At 38.6% G+C, this 16,715-nt stretch overlaps 1 protein-coding gene across 2 annotated transcripts in view; it reads left to right on the top strand.

Annotated features, from left to right (window-relative positions):
• Positions 1-16,715, top strand: part of TNKS (tankyrase) — a 129,023-nt gene that overhangs the window by 63,230 nt on the left and 49,078 nt on the right. For both annotated transcript variants that reach the window (XM_053976851.1, XM_053976852.1), the window contains exons 4-5: positions 2,464-2,500; positions 3,364-3,439. In XM_053976851.1, coding sequence (XP_053832826.1) covers positions 2,464-2,500; positions 3,364-3,439 — 113 coding nt within the window. The remainder of the gene's footprint in view (positions 1-2,463; positions 2,501-3,363; positions 3,440-16,715) is intronic.

Below are 16,715 nucleotides of genomic sequence, written 5' to 3'. Positions count from 1 at the left end.
ATTTTTTTTTTTTTTAACAGACCTGGTGGTGTGCTGTAAGTGCTTATATGATTTTAGGTTTTGATTTGCAAAATACAGTGGCTCTTTGAGAGTAATAAAGTTAGCCAATTACAAGATAATATTTTCCTAATTCTAATCAGTGTAGAACCATGATGAATTTCAAAAACTGCATGAATTCCAACCCTGTCTGTAAATACCTTTTTTAAAAAATACTGCTTAGTAAAACTAACTGATCTAATTGGGCATACAGGGGGGACATGCCTAAATCAAGAGCCACAGCTTTCCTTTTTCATTGGACAGTAATGCTTCTGCTATTCAAAGTATTAGAGGAAACAGCTTTTGTGTGATAAAATACTAACTTACTGAGCACAAAGGAAAAATGTTATTACTCTTCTCTAACCTAGTATGTTCAAAAGCCTGGTTAGGACTACTAGATGCATTGCCAAACCAGAATGTGCAAAGAGGTATTTTAATCTGGTTATGTCTCTAAAGTGTTGATATAATACAGGCCAATAACTCTACTGCAGGAAATCCAGCTGTTTGAGATTGTTGCATAAACAATGCAGTAGTAATAAAGGATCTTTTTTTCTTCCTCACATGCTGGCCAGAGCTTTTCACTTACCATTGATTTGAAACACTCACATCTGTGCCCAGTATTTTATCATCATTAAAATAAAAAAAGAGGAACATGTACCATGGCTTAGAAAAGGCTGTTGCCTGTGATGGACAGGCCCCTCTTCTGACGAAGCTGGAGAGTGGTAGCAAGTCAAAGGCAGTCATATTTCCGTGTCATTTGCTTTGTCTCATAAGGAAGCTTTCCTTAACATAGACATAAGTTCTTTCAAAAGCTAGATTAACCTTCCTGGCCTATATTTGAAATAACCAGTTACACCTTTGCTTTGAACTTATTTACTCCATTGCTGGGGTTCACAGAACAGCTCTCTTACAAGACCCATCATGTGAGTAGCATGATGGAACTTCTTGCTGCAGGTTGTTTTGAATTCCCAAAGCTGAATATCATTCAAAAAGCAATTAAACACACCTGTGAAAGGAAAAATCAGCAGTATGATGAGATGTAGATACTGCTTTAAAAAATTCCCCATCTACATCCAAGGAAATAGGCAGGAAGTACATGGCTGTGTGTACTCACCCTCCTTCTTACCCTTGTGTGAAGGCAAGATGCTGAAGTAAAGGGGACTCCTTGAGGAAAGGTCTGGTTTTGTTGTGGTTCCTGTCACCCTCTGCCATTAGCTGGAGAAGCCACGGTGGGGGGAGGACCAAGCTCTTGGTGGTGGATGGGGACTCCAACCCTCCTCCTGCACCTTACAGCAGTTCTTTAAGGGATGTTTTCAGATGAACCTTCCATCTTACCTGCCATCTGATCTGGCATTTTCCATGGCCCAGTGTCCTTCCTCACTGGAGGCTTATTAAAATTACACATAGGAGGCAGCACAAAGGGTTTTTTTTCTTTTTTGTGACTGCTTCTTCTTCCTGTTTTTCTTACAGCATTGTGGTTAGAGGCTTTAATTCTCTGGCAGATGGTATACAGTATGTTTTTCAAACCCTCTACCTTTTGGGTCTAGGATACACTCTGGCTGCATAAAGCTGCTAAAAAGCTATTTTTTCTAATTTCTGACTTGAAATTCCATTCCATTTGTATTGCACAATGTCATAATGATTCAGATTTGTAGAATTCTGTCTTACTTCTATAGGTTATCTTGTCTCATGATCTTTTTAAAATACTAACATGCAGTTTTAATGCTGTGCTGCAGCAACCCTTGTGAGTTGTCTATTTTAACTTGGGATTTCAAATATAAATGTTGCTTTAACATTACTCGTGGTTATCTCTAATCTCAGAGTCTCATAGCAAAATCTGTTGCAGAGTTCATCCTCTTTTGTCTGTGCCTTTTATTTCAAACACATATTTTGTTGGGAAGTGGCTGATGATATAATACCTGATTTTTTTTTTTTAATAATCCATGCTTTTCTAAAGAACTTAGTGAAGTGTAATATTACCATTCAAATAGGCAGGTGAGAGCCTTGGAGATCAGTAATTTGTACCTTTTCAAAAGCCGCACTGCCTTGCTTTGTCTTGGAATTTATTATGCTTCCCAAGTATAATGTGACATACTGAATAGGGCAGGGGGTGGGGACATTGTCTTCAGCTGACATGCTGTTATCAGCGGGACTGTGTTTCTGGACACAAGATTTCACAGTCATTGGTTGTCCAAAGAAAGCCTTTCCATCTGAGGATTGGACAAGAAGATGCGTCAATTTGCTGCCCGTCTCCAAGGTACTGGTGATGCTGCCTCCACAAGCTGGCTAACGTCACAGCTCCATCACCCAGCGGGGTGTGGGCTTTTTTCTCCTCTTCTCTGTTTTAATTCTGTATTTGCTTCCTACTGCATTTCTTAATCTGTCTTCTGCCAAATGCTAACAGCATGATATTTTGCAATCATTTAGGTGAATACAAGAAGGACGAACTCCTGGAAGCTGCTAGGTGAGTGCTGCTTAGAATATAAACCATATTTTGGGGGTGGAAGCAGGCGAGGAAAAGGGGTTTTTAAAATAGTACTGTTTTGTCATTGCCTTTCCATGAAATGCTGCAAGCAAACCACTTAATTAGCATAAATCTCTTCAGACTTTAGTCTGGTACAAATATAAAAGCCTGTTTATGTAATTGAAATCCCCCACTATGGTGGTTATAAGGTTAATATTGAGTTTTTGCCTTAAGCTGCTTAAATCCTCTTTATTGTTTTGTGACTGTTCTTTTTAGGGGCAATTTAAATATTGGAATCTTTCTTTTCTTTGGGTTTTTACTGCTACCGTAGGATGTATTTTGAAAATAGGTTTTATCAGAACAGAGCATAAGGAAGCCTATACAAAAGATGTAAAGTTGAATTGTATATTGCAAAGATGCTTTTCATCCTTCCTTCTGACTGCACAAGACCAATTTATATAGACTGTTAACCCTTCTAAAAAAAATTCTGGGTATTGGTATATAGTTGTTTCAAATGTTATGGGCCATGTGCTATGAAAATATGTTACATTCAGTTAATTTATTTTGACAAATGGCTTTCAGAGGATCTGTAAAATTAGAAAAAGGAAATATGAGGTTAAGGAGACAAATTGAGGTGTTTTTGTATGATCTTTTGCAACACATTTAACTGCAAATGTATATTCTTTTTTGTATTTACCCTTGGTTTTGAAATGTTCTTGTAAAGAAGATTCTTTAGCCATCCAACATTCTTCCTGCCACAGTACAAATTTCAATATACTATACTTTGCAGAATACTAAGGAGATGGATATCAAAGAGCTCTGCCCTTTTCCCACCCTTTCTATAATATTCTCCTCATTTACAGGAGTGGTAATGAAGAAAAGCTGATGGCTTTATTGACTCCTTTAAATGTGAACTGCCATGCAAGCGATGGGCGTAAGGTAAGTTAATACCTGCTTTATATTTCAATTATTTAAGAAGGGCCAATTTAAACATACTGGTAAGCATAGATTATAAACCAAGAGAATATATGGGGGGGGGGGGAACCTATGATGCATTTTCACCATAAAATTAAATGCTGGTATACTTGACACTGGCAGTTGTGACAGATTAAGTTGGCAGACATAGGTTTTGTGTATGTCTTTTAAATATCAAACCCTGGTCTACATGTAAAAGAAACTTTAAGACCTTTTGTAAGAAAAGCAAAATGTACTGTTGCAGATGGATAAAATAGCTAAGGGAAGAAAGTTATTATTTGTATTTGAACATTGGGTGAGGTGCTTGTTATTCAGTTTAGCTCCTAATACACTGCCACGTAGACTGGCACTGTATTGCTGTGTTTAACACCTTCTGCATTTTCTTAAATTTAACATTATTGTTTTGACTTTCTCTGGCAGAGATGTCTGAATGAGTTAAATTAAGAATTAGGCTGAAACTGGAGGAGGGAAGACCATACGGAGTGAGAAGTAGATCCTATGATTTTTGATGTTTTAGACTTCGAGATGATAGTCTGTCTAGACTGTTGATTTACAAATGTTGGGTGGCGGGGTTTTATTGGTTTGATTTGTTGGTTTGTTTTTTTGGTATTTTTTAACTGTGTACCAGAATGTTTTTAATATTTATCTGTTAAAGTCTTTCACCTGTAACAGTACATCTTATTTTTGGAGAGAAAAGCATGGGAGTGTTTTCTTTTATAGTTTTTTTTTTTTTTTTCCCCAATGGAGTGTGTTAAAGCATAGTATAAACCTCTGCTCATCCTGGACCTGTTGTGGAACAGCCCAGTTCCACTGAAATCAGTAAAGATAGGCCAGTTTACACTTTTGATTAAAAGGTATGTTGTTACTGAATATAAAAAAAAAATACAGCTCCATTGTACAAAAATTCCTGAATTTTATACACATTTTAAAATGTTTCTCAATTGTAATGTCTACCATACACACTATGTGATGGAAAACCCAGACAGTTTTTTGCTTATTTACATTTATCACCGATTGAAAGTTGATGCTTCTTCCAGGTTTCGAAAACAATTGATTTTATGAACTGAGGACAGGCAATTGAACAAGGGCTTTATTTAATTTAGCAGTGTTGGAATTGATTAAAGACTCCCCACAGTTTAAGATGAAACATATTGCCCATATTTCTTGAATTTCCTTTTCTTTTTTTAAGACTTTGCTGTTTGAGTAGAAATGTGTTTAGGTATTAATAGTGCCCTGTGTTATAATTAAATGGGGTGGTGTATAGCAGTGCATTACTGAATAATTGAGCCCCCATCACTATTGATCTAAGGCCAAATGCAGAGTTATGACTTCTGTCAGGAGGGCAATGAATGAGCCCTTGCAGATGTTTTCTTGAACATTTATCACTTCAAAGTAAAAAAAAAAATTACAAAAAAATTACAAAGCTTTTAAAATTCATATTGAGATAGCAGAAAGTATTTATGTATTATTGCAGCCTCTGAATTAGAAAATTTATGCCCAAAGCTTGAAAAGCATATTGCAGTTAAAGCTCCTGTGTGTGGACACTTTGAAAATATGTTTGGTTGGTTGGTTTTTGGTAAGTGCACTAATTTTTAAAATTCCTTTTAAGATGCCTTGCTGTTGATATTAATTAGCTTTTTAAAAATTGTCTAACAGATATATTTTTTTCTACCACCACGTATGTACAGGCTATGGAAGGTTTACTAATGGTTTGTAGTAAGTGTGCTATATAACTGTTAAGTATTTAATTTGTAAAGCAAAGCTTTCAGGTCCTGTTCTAGTGCAAGTTCACTTGGGGTTTGATCATTTTAAGCAATGCAAATTAAGAGAGCTTGTAAATGGAAGTCTCCACTGGTGTAGCTGCCTGTTATTGATCTGTGGTGATTTACACTAGCTGAGAATTTGTGCATTTTGGAAGTTGCTTTTCGCATTCCGTGATGCTTTTAGTAATTATGTTTTGCAGATCTTCTGAGCATTCAAGCCTCAAACTTAGGACAGCGTAAGGCCACAATTTAAATGCAGCTCTCAGGGCCAGGAATGCAGACTCTGCGGATTGGCCCGAGATTCTCAGCATCATGCTTATTCTGCAGTACAGCTGTATCCACAAACTCTTCCCTCAGTCTGTGCATTCCTTGATTTTTCTGAGATGTCCAGCTCTAGTCTAGTGATAAGGGAACACTTAGCTGTGTGGGTGAAGAAACTGAGTTCCAGTACTGAATGGGTAATTATTTTTTCTGTATTAGGAGATGATAGTATTTTTTTCCCATACTTGGGGGTGCAACTGTATGCAGTTTACCTTTTCCCCTCTGGGGGATTTTTCTGTGTCCCATGCATACTAACATCTGTGGTTCTGGATTTCTCTAACACCACATGTGCTGTGAAGTTGTGCTTTATAGAATGGATAAAAGGAGTGGAAAACTCTGACAGTATCTTGCTGGTTTGAAACCAGCTAAGGGGTTGAAAATAAAAAATATTTATTGCATTCTGGGTGCTGCTTGCAGCCTTTTTGAAAAGTATTGACAGCCAGAGTCTGATTCCTACTGGACAGGATTCCATGATTCTAAAACAGTTACATCTGGTGATATCACGATAACCATTGCTCCATCTGTTTATTTAGGATAGAGGTCAAGACAAATAGGAATGAAAACTGAACCTCCTTCTTCCCCTCCAAAGTCACAGTTTAGGTAGGTTATGGTCATTGCAGAAACATTCACATTATTGAAGCTTTTGAGCTGTTGTCTGAAGAGGGAATATATTCTGTGTGGCTTCTCTTGCCATTATCTTCTGGAGGGAAAAATGAAGGAGTGTGCAAAACAAAGAGCAATTTTAAACATCAGCTGAAGCGTTTCTGCATACCAAGGATCGCGGTAGTTTTTGAGGGTTTTGATGACCAAAGAAAATCAGCAATAATATCTCAGGAACTGCAATTTCATTGAGCTAGGTAATGATTGATTTTTGTGCAAGTACTGGCTTATGTGCCTATTGAGTGTCTATGAGGGCACAAATAATGAGCTGTATAGTGCAGAACTATATATGGTACTGTGTAAGCAAATGAGTATTACACAAGGGTAAATTTCACAAAACCTGTGTTTTTAAAGCTGTCTTATTTGTTTGCTTTTTTAAAAGCAATGCTTGAGCTGAAATATAATTGTGATTTTTCATGGCAATAAATCCTGCTTTGATGTTGGTGTTTTTTAACAGGAGACTGGAAATTTGCACAATTGTTACGATGTGGTGTTGTGTGTAAGGCAATATTTACATGTTGCATCATTTCAGTTCACATTGCCTCACCAAGTATCGGAACAGAACTTGGATACAGTGCACAGCACCTGCATATTGCTGTGGATCTGAAATTTCCCTGCATTCTGCCTTTGAGTTCTGCTGGTCTCCTTGGTCTTTACGTTATCTGTAGAAGTAATGACTGCTAGAAGACAAGCCTATGGTGTTGGTAGGTGTTAGCAGATGGTACTGAATTTCACACTGTTAAGAAGCCAAGGCATCTATTTATGTGTTTATCTATGTAAAGGTGCGTAGGCTTTAGAGCCCCTGTTATTTTCCCTCAAATATTTATTTTCCTCTGGGGTTGTCTTTTTCAAGACTTAGTTATGAGTGAATTTCATAAAAATCTTTTTTGACTATTTTAAATCACCAGCTTCCTCTGCTGGAAATTAACGCTGTCTTACTTTATCATGGAAGCTGGATTTCTGACTTGTTACAACAGTCTCTGCTTACCTAAAGCAGTGGCAAGAGACAGGTTTAAAATTACACATACAATGGTTGCAGGTTAAGTAGAAGCACTTAGTCCACTTATTTCCTTCTGGAAGCTGATGTGAACACTTGAAAGCTGTTTAAAGAAGAAATTGATGTTGCCTCAATTTTAAAAATGCAGAAGTATCTGAGCTGATAAGAAAGCATTAGTTTCAGCAATTCAGATAAGAACTCTTTTCTACAAAACACTTCCTACATGACTAATCATAGCTTTCCAAAGTGATCTGCATCCAGCTGACATGGTAGCTGTTAGCAATAGGAGGTTGAATTTTTGGTTGTACATAATGTCCTGCTCCTGCACTGCATTATACATGCTCAGATCATGCTGGCACTAAAATACTCAGGTGTTGGTTGAATAAAACCTTTTCTTATGCAAAGGAATCAAACTCCTCTGGTAAGGAGTTATCCAAAAACCAATTTGTTGGGTGGTCTTCTCGAGGTCCATCTCTTGAAGTAGACCAAATATGTAATATTTTGAGCTCTTAGGACCATAGAAAAGTCATTAACTAAAAAATAAAATTATTGCTTTGTACTTCGAAGTAAAGTTTCTGTTGCAGCTGCATTTTGTATTTACATTTTGTATCAACCATATGAAAAACAGAGAATACAGTGGCATTACCTATGACAGCATGATCTCAGGTATTAGTTCAACTTGAGGCAGGAATTGCTACCAGAGGGCAGCACAGAATGCAGTTCCTCCACAGCTACATTTTTTTCTCTCCTGTACCTTCCCTCTCTACTTCCTTCCTTGGAAACTAGAAATGTTATTTTTGCAACAGGTGAATCAGGGATCCTGCAAACAATGCAGTTTTTCCTTGCATGGGACCATCCAGTACTGTGGATAATGTAGTGATCCCATGTGAAAAAAAATAAGCAATTAATTAAAATGCTATTTCTATCGTGCACATGATTCTGCCTCACTTATTGGCACTGTTGTCTTCTGACTTGTAGTGTCCCATTGTTTATTCCCAGTTTTCAGTCCTTAAGATCTCCCACTACCAGTCTTTGGTATTTTGCTTCTGCAATGCCTTTGTTGTTACACCTTTCCAAACTAGCTGTTGACAACCCTGGATCCAAAATACCAGTAACAAGCCTCTTCATTAAACTTTGTGAGTCATACGAGACATACTTGCCTCTTGGTTTTGACTAAAGCTGTTGCTTAAGCCTGTTCTTTACTGCTATAGGGGTGTTGGTTTTTCTCATGCATGGCCTCATTCTGGTTCATTGGCACAGGGTTCAGATGCAAGAAATCCAAGTGTGAGAAGGTCTGCAATGCAGTGCTGAGTAGCAGCATCCTTGGCCTGAGGTAACCACTGCAAAAGATCTTAAGAAAAAAAATGCCCCTCAGCTTTTGCTGTGTGACATCCCTGGCACCAGGTAGCATTGGTAGTAAGTAGTAGTTGGATGAATTGCAGATTCTTTCCCTTGTTTCCTCTGCGTCTTTCTCTCTGTTGAGAGATCAGCCTGTAAACAAAGGGCTGGTAAAGAGAAATTAAATTCTAACAGGATCAGCTGAGTTATGTCTCCTCTTACCAGGGAGTCTCCAACTTGCTGCTGATAAGCGAATTTGCGAACCCCTGTTCCACAACTCTGGTTGTTTGCAGCCATTTTCAAGAAAAATCCTGCAATTGGAAAGAAAATTGGTATACCTTCCAATTTCTGAGTCTGTATGGAACAATCAATCCACATTTTCACAAGCTTTCCCTTTACAGTTATTAAGCCTACAGACTTGGGTAGAGGCTTAAATTCCCTTGCAATATTCTTGGCTCTAGGAGCTGGGGGTTGAAGAAAAATGCCATGTACTGCAAGATGTGAATGCATTGTGTGCTGGTGAAACTGTAAACCTTCAAAATTGTGTGTATTTTTCTTGTGCTGTAGAATAAAAATCAAAATGAATACTGCATAAATCCATAGGTCTGTTTGTTCTGTAAATCTGTGTAATAGATATTATATTCAGATGTGTGTGGAATATATTTTGGAAGAAACTATTTCACATACAATAAAAAAGTATTGTTTGAGTATTGGGAAAATCTACTTTTCTACAGAAAAAAATTGTTTATTTGAGCAAAAGACTTCTGAACAGATGGCCAGTGGAAGGCCTTGTCATGCCCAAGGGTATATCTGAATGTCAGCGTGGACTTTACATGTTTGGAGTTTTTTGTCATATGTAGTATCTTACCTAGTTTCACAATTTGCATTTCATCTTTCTCAAAGTTTTATGAACTCTTCTGCTGGTATACATTGTTTGTTTATGTGGCTTGTAAATACAGTCTCTACTCTTACGGCTTATCTACATCAAAAAAACAACTAACTAGTGCGAAGGAGAGGAGCAATGGAATAATGCAGAATAATAGTTAACTGTATTATTCTCGGTTCAGAATGAGCGCCATCTCCTTCATTAATTTAATAAAATGAAAAGATCAAAAATTTTTTCATGAAATGTCATTTTGTTTCAGAAAAAAGACAGCTCCACAAATCCAAAACAGTTATTTCAGAATAACTGGATAGACAAGCCCTTGCTAAATCTACTCACTTGCTGCTTACTAGCATAAATGTCAGTCTGGTTTTGATGAAATGCTATAGACTCAGTTTTTTGGGTGGGGAATGTGCAGATTTTGGGTTCTACATTTGTGGTCCTGCAAAGATTTGCCAGAAGTTTACTGATGTGCAATTACAGCACTGTGGAACTGCAGTTATCAAAATAAGCAATAACCACACAGGTTGTTAGCTGATGTTGGCTTGTGTAATGCTCTGGCTGATGGTTTATAGACACTGCAGTCTTTGTTGGCACTGATCTTGTGTGTGTTTCATGAAACACTTGTGTATCAAGGTTATATCTAGGGGTGTGAGCTGGTAGATTGATAAATAGAATCACAGAATGTCCTGGCTTGGATGGGACCTTAAAGATCATCTAGTTCCAGCCTCCCTGCTATGGGCAGGGATACCTTTCATTAGACCAGGTCAAATATTTGAGTCAAATATTTTAAATCAAATCCTGCACACAAAATTTAAGGTATTTTCTGGATTTAGTTAATGGTATAATGTTAAAAAAAAAAGTAACATTTCCAACATTACAAGAACATTACAAAGCAATTGTCATAAGGTTTGTGTTGTGCTTTGGGCAGAAGTGCCCAATGCCATATACGTACAAAGAACATTAAAAAATGGTCACAACTGTGTTTTGCCTTTAAAACACTATTTTATTTGTTATAAAAAGATAGTTCCCAGGCTTTATGTGTTAGAAAAAGTGACAAGTTACATACTTTCTTATGCTGTGATCCTATCTTACTTCATCTGCCAAGCATGATCAAAGTGGGTAACACAAGAATGCCTCTGCAGACTTTCTATGGTATAGATGACTTGGCTTAATTTCTATCCCTGATGTCACTTAAAACCTTTTACATCCAAAGATGATACCTTTTGAATAAAATGTAAAACTGATCTATTTGCCTTTAAGTTTCTGTTACAAGATCTTAAATATTTTCCCTTAAACATTTCAGTGAGTATCCCTTCACGTATTATTTGAAGTGTACTCTGTCATGTCCACAAATAGAAATTGGGCACTAAAGGACTAGAAAGAAATTGTTTACTCTGATGTCATTCTCTTTGAATTGTTCTCTAAAATTCAGGAAATCTCATTTGTTAGATCTTAATTAATGTGCTCTTCAGGAAGCCTCAAATGTGTTGAAGGCATGGGGGATTTTTATACCTGAATTGTTTTCCCCTTGATGATTAGCTTCACACAGGAGATGACTTCCCGCATTAGGCTATTATCCATCTCTTGTCAAGAGAAAACAAGTCAAACTGGCAGATTTGGGCAGAGCTGCCATGTAATATTTTATGCACATTAACTAAAAGCTGTGTTCTGGTTTTGGCTCCTAAGAGCTCACAGAGCATCCAGAAGCCGAGTACTGATAATATTTCTTCTACTGTGATCTCAGGAGTGGAGCTCTTTCCTTCACAGAGCTTGCTGAGATTGTTTTAAATTGAAATGCAGCAGCTCAATCCAGGGACTGAGTGAATTTGTTTTCTGTATATGGTTGACTGTAGTGAATACTGTAGGTGATATTTCCATGCTTGGTGTCACTTTCCTCTCAAAATCCCTGCATATGAGTATTAGAAGTACTGAGAAGTAAACAATCTGCTTTCTTGTTTTTTTATCTCTAACCTACTGGAGTTTGTAGTCCTTCTGTTTTTCTCCAGCCTGTAAATTCAGCTTTTTGAATGTCCTCTTAATTCTAGTAAACTTTTAACTTGCTGTTGGTCATACCTGGCTTCTTTCACTATATCAAGCCCTTCCCAATAGAACGTATGCATTAGCAAAGCATCTCCAGTATTATCTTCACTAGTAGTTTCTGTGCTGTCTGCAAGGACATAATTTTCTTACCTACCAATTCTAGTTTAGTTTTAAAAACTTGCCATTTTTTTCATAGCTCCACTTTATGAAGGTTGGTGCCTCATGTTGAATTATTTTAGCAAGCATTTCCCCCGTAGATTAGTTGAATCTGAGTGTGTTATAGCTGCTATTAAAGACGGCTTCTACTGAAGGTTTTGCTTCAGGTGTCACTTGGTACCATCCCAGTAGTTACATTTACCTATGTGGTGTTTAAAGCCACTTTCTCTGTAGAAGAATCACTGATAGCACCCAAAGACTCTTAGGTCACCCAAAGCCCTTGTGTTTTCTGCCCTTGCTGCCTCTCTGATTTCTCCCAGCACATCAGTTATCACTTGCTCATACAACCCCATCATTGACTTCAGAGGTTGTATGGATAATTTAGTTCTAAATGAAAAGAACTGCAAATACTTACGTGCAAGGAGAGATGTATTTACATAACAATTTTTAAAAGTATTGTTTAAGTTGACTGAGCAGGCAGCAGATGATAAAAGGGAATGGAAAAGCCAAATGCATTGTCATTGATGAACGAGAAAATTGAGGAGATTTGATTAGTCTTTACCAAGTAATATTATATGTGACTACTTATCAAAGAAACTGATTTCTTACAAGTGAAATACTTTAGAATATTCATATTCTAGTAACCATTGCTTTTCAGTTAGAATTACAAGATAAATTCTCTGCCTTCTTCCCTGTATTTTGCAAGACTGCTGTTCAAAAGGAATAGTGAAGGCTATTTGATTGGATTATAAAGTAATTTAGTTCTAAAATTTGCAAATTACCACTGTAATGCAAAAAGACCATTTTGTGTATTTAGTTTTATTAATTATTTTATATTTCATGTTTTAATTAAATTCCAAAATATAAGGTATGCTTATTTCATACTCAGCACTGGAGCTGAAATGCAGTCAATATGCAAGTGTTGCTCATAACAGTTTATTCTGACCCAAGTTTCAATAAAATGAGTGAAGTGCTGATTTGACAGAGAGAATAGTCAAATTAATTAATTCCTTCTTAATAATATGAAGATATTATGAACTGAAGCCTGGAAAGTTTCTAGTTGGAAGGGGAAGATGGGGAAGCAAAGTAAATACATAGAGGAGAGAAATAGTAAAAATAATAAGATAGGTAAAAAGAAAAGGGAAATAAAGGATTGTTAGTTGACTGTAGTAGGAAAAACATTGATGTACATACAGACTGGGGAACGAGAGGCTGGGGAGCAGCGCTGCAGAAAGGGAGCTGGGGGTCCTGGTCCATGGCAATTGAATGTGAGTCATTGTGCCCTGGCAGCCAGGAGGGCCAACCCTGTCCTGGGGGACATCAGGCACAGCCAGACAAGGGAGGGGATTGTCCTGCTCTGCTCTGCACTGGGGCAGCCTCACCTCAAGTGCTGGGGGCAGTTCTGGGTGCCACAACATAAGGAAGACACTGAGCTGTCAGAGAGTGTCCAGAGGAGGGCAACAAGGATGGTGAAGGGCCTTGAGGGGAAGCCATATGAGGAGTGGCTGAGGTCACTTGGTGTGTTCAGCCTGGAGGAGAGGAGACTGAGGGGAGACCTCATTGCAGTTATGATTTCCTGGTGAGAGGAAGAGGAAGGGCAGACACTGATCTCTTCTCTGTGGTGACCAATGACAGGACCTGAGGGAATGGCCTGAAGTTGTGTCAGGGGAGGTTTAGGTTGGATATCAGGAAAAGGTTCTTCACCCCGAGGGTGGTTGGGCACTAGAACAGCTCCCCAGAGAAGTGGTCACAGCACCAAGCCTGACAGAGCTCAACAAGTGTTTGGACAACACTCTCGGGCACATGGTGTGACTCTTGGGGTGGCCTGTGCAGGGCCAGGAGTTGGATTCAATGATCCTTGATGGGTCTCTTTTAACTCAGGCTATTCTATGACTCTATGAAAGATTTTGACAGCAAGTGGTAAAAGAAGAGAATGCAACAGCAAAAAAAACCCAGCAGTTTTGGTTCTCTGGTGATTCAGTGTGCATCTTCTTCAGATTGCTAAAAATGGCTATGCTGGGCACAATGATACTGTGAGTAGTTTCTGTGTAGTGTTCAGCCATATCTTCAAGTCAGCATATATCTCCTTTCAGTGTTAAATAACATCAACCACATTCCTTTAGGAGAAGAGAGTGGATCTTTAGTGTAATTTTTCCTTATGTAGCTCAGCAAGCCATTATTCCCTCAGCTGTCATTATCTATCACCAAAGAAACAACATATACTCTTCTCCTCTGATAATCCATCTCAAAGTTCATCTCCCTGTGTCATTGAGTGCTGCCAGAGATGTATTCTGTGCTTCTGAATCTGGGAAAACTACAAATGCTGCTTCATGGTGAAACCCTCAGAATTTCTTTCTCATTCTGCAGTTCCATTCCCAGCTACACCTTCATCATATGCATGTAGAAATGGAAGAGATTCTTGTAAAGATCAGTTTTCTGAGAATACTATGGTGTTGTGAGAAGTGTTACTCAATTTTTCTGACACATCCTCTGTGGAACTGTTTTGCCAAATGGTGTTTGAGATACATGCATATACAGCAGAGTTTCAGGGAAGGGAGGAGGTGTTGCATTTTAATTCTTGTTTAGGAAGAGGTCAAAGATTACTAGTGCCCCATTTATGGGATCTGCTGTTTGTGAAATTCTTCAGAGATCAGTGGTGTTCTTATTTAAAGGCTGAAGTGTCTCTCCTAGCCCTTTACATTGTTCCTCTTAGTCAGTGTTTCCAGGTTTATTTCTGAAAGTAGTGACAAACCCCTGCAGTGCTACAGGCTGAGGACAGAGTGGCTGGACAGCAGCCAGGCAGAAAAGGACTTGGAGGTGCTGGTTGAGAGCAGCTGAACGTGAGCCAGCAGAGTACCCAGGTGGCCAGGGCCAGTGGCATCGTGGCCTGTATCAGCAGCAGGACAAGGGAGGTCATTCTTCCCCTGCACTCGTCACTGGTGAGGCCACGCCTTGAGTGCTGTGTCCAGTTCTGGGCCCCTCAGTTTAGGAAGAATGTTGAGGAGCTGGAGCAGGTCCAGAGAAGGGCAACAAGGCTGGTGAAGGGTCTAGAGCACAAGTCCTGTGAGGAGCAGCTGAGGGAGCTGGAGTTGTTTAGCCTGGAGAAGAGGAGGCTCACAAGAGACCATATCACTGTACAGCTGCCTGAAAGGAGGCTGTAGCCAGGTGGAGGTCAGTCTCTTCTCCCAGGCAACCAGCAACAGGACAAGAGGACAAAGCCTTAAGCTGCACCAGGGGAGGTTTAGATAGGACATTAGGAAGAATTTATTCACAAAAGGAGTGATTGGTCATTGGAATGGGCTGCCCAGGGAGCTAGTGGAGTCACCATCCTTGGAGCTGTTTAGGAGGAAACTAGATGTGGCACTCAGTGCCATGGTCTAGTTGACAAGGTGATGTTCAGTCATAGGTTGGACTCAATCTCAAAGGTCTTTTCCAACCTAGTTGATTCTGTGATTTCCTGTTCTACCTTATTTTAACCTTGAGATGAAGACACTCCAATTATTTCTTTATCTACCCCTGTACAAGATCACACTTGTTATTCTGTTGGTCCTTCCCTACACTAGGCACGTAGGTGATTGAAAAAGCTTTTCTCTCATAAATCTCCTGCCCCCTTATTTGTCAACACTTAGCCCAAGTTGCAGAGCAACAGAGTCACTGTGTTTATGTGTGGAACTGATGCCAACCCTTGTCATGTGGTCTTCAAGGTTCAGACATACAATCAGAAAATTGTGTTGTCTCTCAAAGGTCAGATCTACTAGAGAAGCATTCAGTAGTCAGTCATTTGGACAGTACATTCCCCTGAGAAGGAATAGATTTGAATACTCACTGGATATGAGGATCTGGTCTGTCACCCAAGCAGTCTCTTCCAAATGAGGCCTTACTCTGTCAGTGTATGCAGTATTTTTAGTCTTCTCTTTCTGTGTTTTTTAACTCTTTTCCTTGAGTTTATGGACATTCTTGCCCATTGATGCTCTGCCCTAGCACTGCTGTGTCTGTGCAATCAAGCTGGTTTTGTCTTTGCTGGTTTACAGCTCAAAACAGTTGGTTCCTCACCACCACCACCCCCCACCTGCCAAGAGATCATCTGATATACCAGACCTTTAAATTAAGATACTGTTTGACTTGCAAATTCTGAATTGGTGAGCTGTTAAGTTCATTTTCCCTGTCATTAGCTGTTAGAAAGCAGTATATGAAATCTGTGACATGATGTTTTTTGGAATTTTACTATACTAAGCCTGTCCAGTTCCATAGTCTAATTAGTTACTACTGTCTTTATTCTGAAGATGAAGCAGTTAAATTACCACTGAAAACAGTGGAGTGAGAAATGTTTTCCTTCAGCATTTTGTAATTCTTATCTTTAGGAATTTTGTTTGTTTGTAGGGGTGTTAGTTTGTTTCTTGTTTATTATGTTTTTTAACATAAGAAAAGTAGTTTAAGCGCTTCACCTCTGTACTTATCTCCAGAGTTGCAGCTAGCTCATCTATAGTCAGCAGTCTGACATGACCTGTTTTCCTGAAGCAGCATCTATAAGTTTGTCTCTAAAGCATAATTGTCAACCATGAATTTAAATAACTCAGTACTGCTATAAAATGACCAAGGAAGCTGTATGATTAGGGTGACAAGTCATGTGGCTGGTGAACAGAAGCATGGACCCTGTCCTGCTCATTAAAAGCATAATTATTCAGTCAGGGATAGGGAAATTTATTTCTTTTGTACCAAATGTATAAGAGCATTATAGCAGGAATATAAAATAATTAGTTATTTGAAATATGTGTTTATAGAAGGAAATATTTTGTATGTAAGTCCAGTCTTGGCACAATACAAACAACTGTTAATGAGCTATTTCCCAAGAAAGCTTCCAAATTCATTTAAAATGAAGGTGTAAGATGGGTGCACTGTTTAAGATTAGAATGAAAGTTGATATCTGAGCAGCAAAGGAAAAGCTTCATCATTTCCACAGTGGAAAAGTTTAGGAATGTGTCTGCAAGATTGTGGTGTTGTTGCAACTTGTTTTCTTACCCCATTTATCAGAATGATAAAGTGGTGACAGGAGGTACTCTGCTTGCATCCGGAATGTCT

Source organism: Vidua macroura, chromosome 4 (assembly GCF_024509145.1).
Source record: "Vidua macroura isolate BioBank_ID:100142 chromosome 4, ASM2450914v1, whole genome shotgun sequence".
NCBI classification, from domain to species: domain Eukaryota; kingdom Metazoa; phylum Chordata; class Aves; order Passeriformes; family Viduidae; genus Vidua; species Vidua macroura.
The sequence above is the reverse complement of the archived record's forward strand: the minus strand, read 5'-3'. Positions and strand labels throughout refer to the sequence as shown.